This window comes from Brassica napus, unplaced genomic scaffold (genome assembly GCF_020379485.1).
Source record: "Brassica napus cultivar Da-Ae unplaced genomic scaffold, Da-Ae ScsIHWf_2671;HRSCAF=3429, whole genome shotgun sequence".
In the NCBI taxonomy this organism is placed as follows: Eukaryota; Viridiplantae; Streptophyta; class Magnoliopsida; order Brassicales; family Brassicaceae; genus Brassica; species Brassica napus.
The window spans coordinates 5,001-19,793 of NW_026015964.1; the positions used below are offsets into that span (position 1 = coordinate 5,001).

Consider the following 14,793-nt stretch of genomic DNA (forward strand, 5'->3'; position numbering starts at 1 on the left):
CGGTGAAAAAGAATCATAAATAAATAGTTTTTTATTGGATCAGGAATCTCATTATGTATTCGGTGTGGATAAAAGATCTTCCTATGTTATACTATTAAATTCTTGACGATGAATCGATTTTATAGCTCCGATATTGTTATTCATGATATTTCTTTCATTCGATATCATCGAAATCTAATTCATCTGAGTGAGTTTACAAGCGAAAGATTTCTCATCTCTATGGGATTAAATCCCGAGATATTCCAAAGAAAAAAAAATAAATAATAAACGATTTAATTATGGAAGTCAATATTCTTGCATTTATTGCTACTGCACTCTTCATTCTCGTTCCTACTGCTTTTTTGCTTATAATTTACGTAAAAACGGTTAGTCAAAATAATTAATTTGAATACAATTTGACTATCAATGACAAAAAAGGATGTCAATTTCTCGTCTTAAATGAAAGGAATGCATTAGATTCAGTAGTATCCTAAGGGGCCCGCTAGTATGGTAGAAAGAGATCTCTTTCTACCATACTAGCCATTATGGTTATTGTAATGTATAAAGATACAAGTGAAATATCTTAATATAAAGGAATCCACCCATATCTCTCTTTTTCTTTATAAATGTAAATATAAATTAATATAGAATATGAAATCTATGTACATACTTTCTCAATTTCATTTGTTTGTTTGATCCATTTAATACGGATAATCCGAATTCGATGGAAACCTCTTGAGATTTCGAAAGGGGGTTATCCCATGAATGGTTAACGGTATAAACTCTGATATCAAAAAATAAAATGAGTCAATAAAACAAAACATAAATCCAATTTCTAAAAAAAGATCTTAAAAAAAATTGCCGGCCGGTCTAGAAAACTAAAACAATTGATACAGGTTGATAGAGTTTGATTATTATCGCAATTAGGAGTACTTCTAGAGTCCACTTCTTCCCCACACTACGAGAGAGAGGGAAAATGTAAAAACTACCATTAAACCAGCCCATGCGAGACTTACTATATCCATGTGAATTCTGTCCCCTATGAATATGAAGAAACTTTTCCATTATTGTTCACTAATAATAGTGAAATCACTGGTGCAGAGTCAAAAAAAGGGAGAGATATTTGGTCACCATTGATGAACTACTCCAAAAAATCCACTTATCTTATACTGAGTTATTCTTAATTATAGAATTTCTAGTAGAATCGACAAGATGTAAACACAAGTAAACAGATACTTTTCGAAGTATCCAAAAAATCTGACTCATATGTAGAAAGAATAATCTTTTTCTTTCTTTTATCGTTTTTTATTTTTATTTGAAGTAAAACGAAAGGCAATTCTTCATCTAATCTAATATTGATTGAATGTCTGAGCATTCCGACACTTTCATGAGTCTATATCCAAAGTATCTTAGATCCTTTCCAAAACTATTAATTTAATTCCCTCTCTGCCTATCCAATCTAATGGATTTCCCTCCACTCGTTTTAGTTTTCCTCTAATCTGATAGGTAAAACTTTAGGTTAGAGAATAGAACCTCGAGAGCCAGGGGCTTAGAATCACGAAAAGAAAGTATCAAGAGTCTTTTCCTACGTTTGTTATAGTTTTATAACAGGAGATTTCAAGTCTCCTGTTGAGGCGGCACCCGGATTTGAACTGGGGAAAAAGGATTTGCAGTCCCCCGCCTTACCACTCGGCCATGCCGCCAAAATGATTTGTACTAGATTCAAATTTTCTCTTGTTTTTTTTTCAACTCCGAAAAAAATATAGATTTTCAGTCACAAAATATAGAATCTAGTACAAATCAGAACCATTAACTATTGACTGTAAATTCATGACCTTTTTTGAATTCAAATTTACATTTTTTATTTCTAATAATATAAGATAAGAAAATCATTAGAAATAGATTTATAACTAATCTATTTTGAGTTTTTTCAATTAAAAAGAAATCTTCTTCCATTTGAATTATAACACTAATAATGAGTATATGTAAACCCCAGAATCAGAACATACGTTACCTTGTATAGCTCTATAATGGGGTATTTTATCTCTCTAGGGATGCTTTTGAGGAGTAATTCTCAATAAATTTTTGTATTGAAATTTTTCATTGAATACATTGAAAAAAATTTTTAATTTTTGGTAGAGCACAGCATGTGCTGTTCCAAATAGAACTGTACCACAATAAAAGAAGAAAAAGAGACATATATATATACCTGTGCATTCTTTTTTATTTTAATAATAATTAAAATTAATAAATAAAAAAACATACGTTTTCTTACCTACTTCAATTCAATGATATTCTAAATATTCTATTCAAAATAGGTAAAAATCCATCTTTTTTCTGCAACTATTTTTTTGAACAATGAAATACAAATACATGAAAAAGTAAAGTGTTTAAAAAAAAGTTTTCTATTTCTTATATGTTTATCTGCTCGAACAGATCCTATCATGAATACCGTTTTTTATGGTATGCGATCGAATTGGAATATGTAATATCATAGGTGAAAATGAAATTACTTTTTTTCTAGTCGTTACAAAACTCCATAAGTTCCAGCGGTATTTCTAAATTCTGTTCCATTCGGATCTCTTTCTTATAAAAAAAATTCCAATTGAATCTAGTCTCCGTTCATACGGATTTCATACATTCCATATATCTTGGAGTTGGATAAAATTTCATGTGATTCAGTAAACAGAATAGAAATTCCATTATTGCTAGATCGAATTCTATCTATATGATTCGGTGAAGAATGAGATATGGGATTTTTAAAATAAACGGATAAATGATAAATTCAAAAAAGATGCTCGGGGATGGAAAAGAGGGAACATCTACAATACCCGGATTTAATCAGATACAATTTGAAGGGTTTTATCGGTTTATTGATCAGGGTTTAATAGAAGAACTTTCGCAATTTCCAAAAATTGAAGATATAGATCACGAAATTGAATTTCAATTATTTGTGGAAACATATCAATTGGTAGAACCTCTGATAAAAGAACGAGATGCTGTCTATGAATTACTTACATATTCTTCTGAATTATATGTATCCGCGGGATTAATTTGGAAAACCAATAGGAATATGCAAGAACAAAGAATTTTTATTGGAAACATTCCTTTAATGAATTCCCTTGGAACTTCTATAGTAAACGGAATATACCGAGTTGTGATCAATCAAATATTACAAAGTCCTGGTATCTATTACCAGTCAGAATTGGATCATAACGGGATTTCGGTCTATACCGGCACCATAATATCAGATTGGGGGGGCAGGCTAGAATTAGAGATTGATAAAAAAGCAAGAATATGGGCTCGTGTGAGTAGGAAACAGAAAATATCTATTCTAGTTCTATCATCAGCTATGGGTTCGAATCTAAGAGAAATTCTAGAGAATGTTTGCTACCCTGAAATTTTCTTATCTTTCTTAACCGATAAGGAGAAAAAAAAAATTGGGTCAAAAGAAAATGCTATTTTGGAGTTTTATCAACAATTTTCTTGTGTAGGTGGGGATCCAACAAGAGATGCTTACTTATAAATCTGATCATATTAGAGCTCGCCAAGAAGTACTTGGTACCACTATCATTGGAGGAACAATACCTAAACCAGAAGATGCTCCAGAATCTTTTCGATTACTTGTTCGAGAACTACGATCTTTGGCTCTGGAACTGAATCATTTCCTTGTATCTGAGAAGAATTTCCAGATTAATAGGAAGGAAGTTTAATCGGAATGAATCACAAAATTTCTTATATGATCGATCGGTATAAACATCAACAACTCCGAATTGGATTAGTTTCTCCTCAGCAAATAAGTGCTTGGGCCACTAAAAAAATACCTAATGGAGAGATAGTTGGAGAGGTGACAAAACCCTATACTTTTCATTACAAAACCAATAAACCGGAAAAAGATGGATTATTTTGTGAAAGGATTTTTGGGCCTATAAAGAGTGGAATTTGCGCTTGTGGAAATTATCGAGTGATCGGAGATGAAAAAGAAGACTCGCAATTTTGTGAACAATGTGGAGTTGAATTTGTTGATTCTCGGATACGAAGATATCAAATGGGATACATAAAACTGACATGTCCTGTAACTCATGTATGGTATTTGAAACGTCTTCCTAGTTATATTGCGAATCTTTTAGATAAACCTCTTAAAGAATTAGAAGGTCTAGTATACTGCGATGTGTGATTTGATCGAAATTTTTATTTTTAAGAATGATAAACTCTCATCCCCTTCAATCAATTTGGGATGCCCTCGATCTGACATGTCTCTTGAAAAGAGTAACATGAAGCTCAGACTTGTGGGTGTATTCAATACTCCCAAATAACAAGGGCGATTGGTCTATGGTCGATTCAGTAAAAAAAAAGTACTTCAAATTGATAGTCGTACCTCGTGAAAAGAAGACCTTTTTTTTGTCGAATTAAGCATTCCCTTATCTTTCTAAACGAAAAGAAATTTGGTTTTTTATATTGAAGTAAACAAATATGTCATGGTTGGAGAAGTCTATACATCGCATATAAGCTTTAAGAATATTGTGGCATAACCATCGAGGTAACGCAGGACCTAAAAGATCGAATGGAACAATACATAGACAAATAAATCCCGTATGAATTCTAAGGCATTCCTTTCACTTAAGGTAAAAAGTATTCCGGCATTCGAAGGGAAGTAGACTACTCAAGAATTTGACATTTTTTTCTGTCGTAATTTTGAATTCACTAAAGAATCTAAATAGAAATCAAAGAAGAATTAATTGAATCAATGAAATGGTGGTTGGTTTGCACTGAGAACTTGAGTAAGGCGTAGATTCTTTTTGGGTTTTCACTTGATTTTATAAAATACAATTGGAAAGTGCGACCCCTTTCTTTATCTTTATTTGATATAACTACTTGAGCCGGATGAGAGGAAACTTTCATGTCCGGTTTTGAGGGGGGGAGATCATATAGTGGACCCTATCCCAATTTTTCTTTTGCTAGGCCCATAACGAAAAAACCTACTTTCTTACGATTACGAGGTTCATTTGAATATGAAATTCAATCCTGGAAATACAGCATCCCACTTTTTTTTACTACTCAAGGTTTCGATATATTTAGAAATCGAGAAATTTCTACTGGGGCGGGTGCTATCCGAGAACAATTAGCCGATTTAGATTTGCGAATTATTATAGAAAATTCGTTGGTAGAATGGAAACAATTAGGAGAAGAAGGTCCCACGGGGAATGAATGGGAAGATCGAAAAATTGTAAGAAGAAAAGATTTTTTAGTTAGACGTATGGAATTAGCTAAGCATTTTATTCGAACAAATATAGAACCGGAATGGATGATTTTATGTCTCTTACCGGTTCTGCCTCCCGAGTTGAGACCCATCATTCAGATAGAAGGGGGTAAACTGATGAGTTCAGATATTAATGAACTCTATAGAAGAGTTATCTATCGGAACAATACTCTTACTGATCTATTAACAACAAGTAGATCTACACCAGGGGAATTAGTAATGTGTCAGGAAAAATTGGTACAAGAAGCCGTGGATACACTTCTTGATAATGGAATCCGTGGACAACCCATGAGGGATGGTCATAATAAGGTTTACAAGTCATTTTCAGATGTAATTGAAGGAAAAGAGGGAAGATTTCGCGAGACTCTGCTTGGCAAACGGGTCGATTATTCGGGGCGTTCGGTGATTGTCGTTGGACCCTCACTTTCATTACATCGCTGTGGATTGCCTCGCGAAATAGCAATAGAGCTCTTCCAGACATTTGTAATTCGTGGTCTAATTAGACAACATCTGGCTTCGAACATAGGAGTTGCTAAGAGTCAAATTCGTGAAAAAAAGCCGATTGTCTGGGAAATCCTTCAAGAAGTTATGCAGGGGCATCCCGTATTACTGAATAGAGCACCTACTCTACATAGATTAGGCATACAGTCATTCCAACCCATTTTAGTGGAAGGACGCACTATTTGTTTACATCCATTAGTTTGTAAGGGGTTCAATGCAGACTTTGATGGGGATCAAATGGCTGTTCATGTGCCTTTATCTTTAGAAGCTCAAGCAGAGGCTCGTTTACTTATGTTTTCTCATATGAATCTCTTATCTCCAGCTATTGGAGATCCCATTTCTGTACCGACTCAAGATATGCTGATTGGACTCTATGTATTAACGAGCGGCACTCGTCGAGGTATTTGTGCAAACAGATATAATCCATGTAATCGAAAAAACTATCAAAATGAAAGAATTTACGAAACAAACTATAAGTATATGAAAGAACCCTTTTTTTGCAATTCCTATGATGCAATTGGAGCTTATCGGCAGAAAAGAATCAATTTAGATAGTCCTTTGTGGCTTCGGTGGCAATTAGATCAACGCGTTATTGCTTCAAAAGAAGTTCCTATCGAAGTTCACTATGAATCTTTTGGTAACTATCATGAGATTTATGCACACTATCTGATAGTAAGAAGTGTAAAAAAACAAACTTTTTGTATATATATTCGAACCACAGTTGGTCATATTTCTTTTTATCGAGAAATCGAGGAAGCTATACAAGGTTTTTCTCAAGCTTGTTCATATGATACCTAATAATATGGTATTCATAAAAAAAGAATTATAGGACACCCGTGTGAATTCGGACCTCTCCGAGTCAACTCGGACATAGTTCCTGACCTAAAAAATCAAGATCGAGAAAAGGAAGTTTTGCAATCATTGACTCAAACTCATTGTCGAATCCCATTCAGCAGAATATGGAGGTACTTATGGCGGAACGGGCCAATCTGGTATTTCACAATAAAGTGATAGATGGAACTGCTATTAAACGACTTATTAGCCGATTAATAGATCACTTCGGGATGGCATATACATCACACATCCTAGATCAAGTAAAGACTCTGGGTTTCCAGCAAGCAACTGCTACATCCATTTCATTAGGAATTGATGATCTTTTAACGATACCTTCTAAGGGCTGGCTTGTCCAAGATGCTGAACAACAAAGTTTGATTTTGGAAAAACACCATCATTATGGGAATGTACATGCGGTAGAAAAATTACGCCAATCTATTGAGATATGGTATGCTACAAGTGAATATTTGCGACAGGAAATGAATCCTAATTTTAGGATGACGGACCCTTTCAATCCAGTCCATATGATGTCTTTTTCGGGAGCTAGAGGAAATGCATCTCAAGTACATCAATTAGTAGGTATGAGAGGATTAATGTCGGATCCCCAAGGACAAATGATTGATTTACCTATTCAAAGCAATTTACGCGAAGGACTGTCTTTAACAGAATATATTATTTCTTGCTATGGAGCCCGTAAAGGAGTTGTAGATACTGCGGTCCGCACATCAGATGCTGGATATCTTACGCGTCGACTTGTTGAAGTAGTTCAACATATTGTTGTACGTCGAACGGATTGTGGCACTATCCGAGGGATTTCTGTGAGTCCTCGAAATAAAAGTCGGATGATGTCAGAAAGAATTTTTATCCAAACATTAATTGGTCGTGTCTTAGCAGACGATATATATATAGGTTCCCGATGTGTCGCCTTTCGAAATCAAGATCTTGGGATTGGACTTGTCAATCGATTCATAACCTTTGGAACACAATCAATATCTATTCGAACTCCCTTTACTTGTCGGAGTACATCTTGGATCTGTCGATTATGTTATGGCCGGAGTCCCACTCATGGTGACCTAGTTGAATTGGGGGAAGCTGTAGGTATTATTGCGGGTCAATCTATTGGCGAACCGGGGACTCAACTAACATTAAGAACTTTTCATACCGGTGGAGTATTTACAGGAGGTACTGCCGAACATGTACGAGCCCCTTATAATGGAAAAATCAAATTTAATGAGGATTTGGTTCATCCTACACGTACACGTCACGGGCATCCTGCCTTTCTATGTTATATAGACTTGTCTGTAATTATTGAGAGCGAAGATATTATACATAGCGTGACTATTCCACCAAAAAGTTTTCTTTTAGTTCAAAATGATCAATATGTGGAATCAGAACAAGTGATTGCTGAGATTCGCGAGGGAACATCCACTTTTCATTTTAAAGAGAGGGTTAGAAAATATATTTATTCTGACTCCGAGGGCGAAATGCATTGGAGTACTGATGTATCCCATGCACCCGAATTTACATATAGTAATGTCCATCTTTTACCAAAAACAAGTCATTTATGGATATTATCAGGAGGTTCTTGTGGATCTAGTCTAATTCTTTTTTCGATCCACAAAGATCAAGATCAAATGAACATACCCTTTCTTTCCGTCGAAAGAAAATCTATTTCTAGCCTCTCAGTGAATAATGATCAAGTGAGCAAAAAATTTTTCAGTTCAGATTTTTCTGATAAAAAAAAATCTGGGATTCCCAATTATTCAGAATTGAATGGAATCGTAGGTACTAGTCATTATAATTTCATATATTCTGCTATTTTTCATGAGAATTCGGATTTATTAGCAAAAAGGCGAAGAAATAGATTTCTCATTCCATTCCAATCGATTCAAGAGCAAGCGAAAGAGTTCATACCACATTCAGGTATCTCGATTGAAATACCCATAAATGGTATTTTCCGTAGAAACAGTATTTTTGCTTTTTTTGATGATCCTAGATACAGAAGAAAGAGTTCCGGAATTCTTAAATATGGAACTCTAAAGGCGGACTCAATCGTCCAAAAAGAGGATATGATTGAGTATCGAGGAGTCCAAAAATTTAAGACAAAATACGAAATGAAAGTAGATCGCTTTTTTTTCATTCCTGAGGAAGTGCATATTTTACCCGAATCCTCCGCCATAATGGTACAGAACTATAGTATCATTGGAGTCGATACACGAATCACTTTAAATATAAGAAGCCAAGTCGGCGGGTTGATCCGAGTGGAGAGAAAAAAAAAAAGGATTGAACTCAAAATATTTTCGGGGGATATCCATTTTCCGGACAAGACAGATAAGATATCCCGACATAGTGGCATCTTGATACCGCCAGGAAGGGGAAAAACAAACTCTAAAGAATCAAAAAATTTAAAAAATTGGATTTATGCCCAACGGATCACACCAACCAAGAAAAAGTTTTTTGTTTTGGTGCGGCCCGTAGCTACCTATGAGATAATGGACAGTATAAATTTAGCAACACTCTTCCCACAAGATCTCTTTCGGGAAAAGGATAATATTCAACTTCGAGTTTTCAACTATATCCTTTATGGAAATGGTAAACCAACTCGAGGAATTTCTGACACAAGTATTCAATTGGTTCGCACTTGTTTAGTCTTGAATTGGGACCAAGACAACAAAAATTCTTCCCTCGAGGAGGTCCGCGCTTTCGTTGTTGAAGTAAGTACAAAGGGTTTGATTCGAGATTTCATAAGAATTGGCTTAGTGAAATCCCATATTTCGTATATAAGAAAAAGAAATAATCCGCCGGATTCGGGATTGATCTCTGCAGATTCCGTGAATCCGTTTTATTCGCTTTCTCCCAAGGCTGGCATTCTTCAACAATCGCTTAGACAAAATCATGGAACTATTCGTATGTTCAGAAATAAGGAATCCCAATCTTTGTTAATTTTATCATCCTCTAATTGTTTTAGAATCGGTCCATTTAATCATGTAAAATATCACAATGTTATAAACCAATCAATAAAAAAAAAACCTCTAATTACAATTCAAAATTCGTCGGGCCCCTTAGGAACAGCCATTCAAATTTCGAATTTTTATTCATTTTTGCCTTTACTAACTTATAATCAGATCTCTGTAATTAAATATTTGCAACTTGATAACTTCAAATATATTTTTCAAATAATTCACTCTTATTTAATAGATGAAAACGGAAGAATTTTTAATCTAGATCCATACAGTAACCTTGTTTTGAATCCATTCAAATTGAATTGGTATTTTCTTCATCAAAATTATAATAATTATTATTGTGAGGAAACGTCCACAATAATAAGTCTTGGACAATTTTTTTGTGAAAATCTATGTATAGCCAAAAAAGAACCATACCTAAAATCGGGTCAAGTTTTAATTGTTCAAAGGGATTCTGTAGTAATAAGATCCGCTAAGCCCTATTTGGCTACTCCGGGAGCAAAAGTTCACGGGCATTATAGAGAAATTCTTTACGAAGGGGATACATTAGTTACATTTATATATGAAAAATCGAGATCCGGTGATATAACCCAAGGTCTTCCAAAAGTAGAACAGGTGTTAGAAGTCCGCTCGATTGATTCAATATCACTGAACTTAGAAAAGCGGATTAAGGGTTGGAACAGGTGTATAACAAGAATTCTTGGAATTCCTTGGGGATTCTTGATTGGTGCTGAGCTAACTATAGTGCAAAGTCGTATTTCTTTGGTTAATAAGATTCAAAAGGTTTATCGATCCCAGGGGGTGCAGATTCATAATAGGCATATCGAAATTATTGTACGTCAAATAACATCAAAAGTTTTGGTTTCAGAAGAGGGAATGTCTAATGTTTTTTTACCTGGAGAATTGATTGGATTGTTACGAGCAGAACGCACGGGGCGTGCTTTAGAAGAAGCAATCTGTTATCGAGCCGTTTTATTAGGAATAACTCGAGCATCTTTGAATACTCAAAGTTTTATATCCGAAGCAAGTTTTCAAGAAACTGCTAGAGTTTTAGCAAAAGCTGCTCTTCGGGGTCGTATCGATTGGTTGAAAGGCCTGAAAGAAAATGTTGTTCTAGGGGGTGTGATCCCCGCCGGGACCGGGTTCAACAAAGGATTGGTGCATTGTTCACGGCAACATACCAATATTCTTTTTGAAAAAAAAACAAAGAATTTATCTTTATTAGAGGGAGATATGAGAGATATTTTATTTTATCACAGGGAATTTTGTGACTCTTCTATTTACAAATCTGCCTTTTCTAGAATTGAATAATTCCTAATAGCAGATATGTCATTTCATGTTTTATGTAATTTGTTATGTTTTTAGTATGTTTTTATTTGCTTTACTTTTATAAAATGATAATATAAGATAAGAAAATAATATAATGGAATCATAACTTGTGCATCTGCAAAAAGTGACATAAACGAGACAATGGAAGTTTTTTTGAAAAAATTTGGTACCCCCCTTTTAAGTTTGAAAAAAAGAATGAAAACAGAAATGGAAAATCGATATGGGAGAGAGGAATCATTTGAGGACAGTGAGTATATTTGAGGAGTGGAATCCTAGAATAGGCACCTAATTTATACAAATCTGAAAGCAATAAGAGTATTATATTATATCTTAAATTTTGACTAGAATTTGCTGTTTTTTATTAGATTAGCAAGTAGGTGAATTTTATACAAGCAAAAATAGGGGAAAGAAAATCATTAATTTGTGTGGAGAAAAAAATAAAAGGCTGATGTTAGGTGATAGGCTCGGGTCATTCTGTAAAAAAGGCGAGTCGGTCATTAATAATAAAAGCTGGAGACTGTAACAAATTAGGAGACTGACAGAAAAAAGACTTCATTAAGATAAAGGGATGAAGAGCTGCAAAAGAGATTCTCGTTGCAAGGGATAACACTATTCAGAGGCAATTATATCTGAGAACATATTACATATATTAAATCGATCAAAGATCATCGATCAGCAAGAAGAATATACGGCTCTTCGAGAATGTATAACTTGGGAATTCAACCATTCTTTAATCGATACAAATTGTAATCCCGATCTCGCGGATATTTCTATTCCAGCAAATGATGACGCTATAGCTTCAATTCGATTCATTCTTAACAAATTAGTATTCGCAATTTGTGAGGGTCGTTCTAGCTATATACAAAATTCTTGATTAATAATAAGATAAATAAATCAATTTTTTTTGAGGGAGGGGCTCCCTGTATTTCGATTTATAAAATCGGTTACTATTCCTGAATCATACAAAAGAAAAAGAGATAAAAAACTGGGTATATTGTGTGATTCGTTTAGTTGGTATCCAAAACTAAAATAAAAATTCAAGTAAATAAGTAAAAAAAAAGGGGGGTCTTGAATCAAAATAATTTAAAGTTCTTATTTCTGTCAGAGGGCAATATGAATGTTTTATCATGTTCCATCAATACACTAATAAAAGAAGGGTTATATGAGATATCTGGTGTAGAAGTAGGCCAACATTTCTATTGGCAAATAGGGGGGTTCCAAGTCCATGCGCAAGTCCTTATTACTTCTTGGGTTGTAATTGCTATCTTATTAGGTTCCGCAGCTCTAGCGGTTCGCAATCCACAAACCATTCCAACTGGCGGCCAAAACTTCTTTGAATTTGTCCTTGAATTCATTCGAGATGTGAGTCAAACCCAGATTGGAGAAGAATACGGTCCATGGGTTCCCTTTATTGGAACCCTGTTTTTATTTATTTTTGTTTCTAACTGGTCAGGAGCCCTTTTACCGTGGAAAATTATCCAGTTACCTCAAGGGGAGTTAGCAGCACCAACGAATGATATAAATACGACGGTTGCTTTAGCTTTACTCACATCAGTAGCATATTTTTATGCGGGTCTTAGCAAAAAAGGATTAGGGTATTTCAGTAAATACATTCAACCAACTCCAATTCTTTTACCCATTAACATCTTAGAAGATTTTACAAAACCCCTATCACTGAGTTTTCGACTTTTCGGAAATATATTAGCCGATGAATTAGTAGTTGTTGTTCTTGTTTCTTTAGTACCTTTAGTGGTTCCTATACCTGTCATGTTCCTTGGATTATTTACAAGCGGGATTCAAGCTCTCATTTTTGCCACTTTAGCTGCGGCTTATATAGGTGAATCCATGGAGGGTCATCATTAACTATTTTTTTTTTCAAATTTAGGTTAGCCCAATTATCGAATAGTTGGTTTACGTTATGTAAGAAACACTTGTATATGTCATATTTGATATTGACTAGGTATATATAAGTTAAAGATCTATATAATCTGCCCCACTATTTTTGTGAATTTCTATTTAGATAACGATTCGATTATAAGTTCTTACTTTTTATCTGTGAATTGGCTGAAAAAAACGATCAAAAAAAGAACGAAGAATTAAAAGAAAAGAATGGTTCACAAAAAAGAAACGGCATAAAAAAGTCGTATATATATATATTATGCATTTTTCAAAATCCCGTGGATAGGAACTAATATCAAAGTAATTCTTATCAAGTTTTTGGTTATTTTGGCTGGATGAATCTTAGCGATGACTTAATTATAATTAAGTCCTAAGTCGTTGGATGATTGTATCATTAACTATTTCTTTATTTTGGTGTGAGGAACTTATCATGAATCCACTGGTTCTGCTGCTTCGGTTATTGCTGCTGGGTTGGCTGTTGGGCTTGCTTCTATTGGACCTGGGGTTGGTCAAGGTACAGCTGCGGGTCAAGCTGTCGAAGGTATCGCGAGACAACCTGAGGCAGAAGGAAAAATACGAGGTACTTTATTGCTTAGTTTGGCTTTTATGGAAGCTTTAACAATTTATGGCCTAGTTGTAGCATTAGCGCTTTTATTTGCGAATCCTTTTGTTTAATCCTAGAAATAATAAAATTAGGAATTTTTTTTTTCGTAGTTTTTTTATTCTATCAAGATTTCACTCCTACAATTATTCATTGAGACAACAACCCTTGGGAAGGACTAATTTGAGGATGGGGAATTAACACATCGATTCGCTTTCTTCCTTCCCCTTATTCTTTTAGTTTAATGGAAATTTTTTTTTAAGGAGTGTTGCGCAAAAAGGAGGTTTAGGTTTTTTAAAATTGATATAAAACTTGGTCTCAAATTCTAGCTTAATTTTAATTAAGTCTCATTATTATTATTGAAAATTAAAATTTTTGGAAAATAAATTTGTAAATAGAATAGGTTTTTGATTCTGTTTATAAATATCCAAATAGGTAAATTAAATTATAAATTATTAAACGAAATTTTCTTTTTATTCAAAAAAACAAAGAATAAAAAAAAAAAGGACAGAGTTCTTTTTTTTATAGTTTAGCTAGAAGAGGAGATTATATGAAAAATTTAACCGATTCTTTCGTTTACTTGGGTCACTGGCCATCCGCCGGGAGTTTCGGGTTTAATACCGATATTTTAGCAACAAATCCAATAAATCTAAGTGTAGTCTTCGGTGTATTGATCTTTTTGGAAAGGGAGTGTGTGTGAGTTGTTCATTTCAAGAATAGGCTGGATTCGTCCAGTGGCACTATAACTAGCAAAGAGTGCCTAATCCCGCGAATTACTTCTGAATACAAAATTCAATAAAAAATCATATTTTAGAACCATAGCATTTCGTTATTCTTTGGTAAGTCTACTTGACTTTGATTCTCTATCAACCAAAAATTTGGGACCATTAATTAACATGGTTAAAACTAAACCGTTTGAAGTTCAGATGCAACATGGTACTCTTTCTACCATATGTAGTCTAATAAAAAATGAATAAGATTTTCAAAAAGAATAGTTCGGCTTTTTTCGATATAAAACACTCATGTCGATAAAAATTTTTGAGTCTTTTTGTATAATGCAGAATTGATAACCTACGTATAAAGTAATAAAAATTCTTTGGATTTCAAGAAAAAAAGAAACAACTTTGCTGACAATTATCAATTTTATTGGTCAGAAGAATCCTCCAAATAGTTTTGTCTTGGATTGGTGATCTTTTTCGATAGAAATATATATTGAATATGAATTGAATACAACAAAATTGGGAGAGGATAGGCTCATTACATGAAAAATATGGGAATGAAAGTCTCATACATAATTGATAAATGATTGGAATACGTGAGCATGAGAGCCAAATGAATCGAAAGATTCATGTTTGGTTCGGGAAGGGATCATAGAACTTTTTTTTTACTGAATAATCTACTTTCATTAATGATTTATTAGATAACCG

At 34.0% G+C, this 14,793-nt stretch overlaps 2 protein-coding genes and 1 non-coding gene across 3 annotated transcripts in view; 1 reads left to right on the plus strand and 2 right to left on the minus strand.

Moving 5' to 3' along the window:
• Positions 1-3,480, minus strand: part of LOC125601866 (photosystem II D2 protein-like) — an 8,110-nt gene extending 4,630 nt beyond the window's left edge. The window contains exon 1 of the mRNA XM_048773839.1: positions 1-3,480. This exon is cut by the window's left edge and continues 4,630 nt beyond it. The gene's annotated coding sequence lies outside the window, so the exon portion shown is untranslated.
• On the minus strand, positions 1,612-1,682 carry TRNAC-GCA. The gene has a single exon. It is a non-coding gene; the product is annotated as a tRNA-Cys (tRNA).
• Positions 3,481-4,879: 1,399 nt separating the features above from the next.
• Positions 4,880-8,900, plus strand: LOC125601865 (DNA-directed RNA polymerase subunit beta'-like). The gene has a single exon (XM_048773838.1). It carries the CDS (start codon positions 4,880-4,882, stop codon positions 6,536-6,538), a length of 1,659 nt encoding a protein of 552 aa, XP_048629795.1. The 3' UTR covers positions 6,539-8,900.
• Positions 8,901-14,793: the final 5,893 nt, after the last annotated feature.

Bases quoted from the DNA above. Each gene is read 5' to 3' on its own strand.
- LOC125601865 (XM_048773838.1), top strand. From the start codon at position 4,880: ATGTCCGGTTTTGAGGGGGGGAGATCATATAGTGGACCCTATCCCAAT.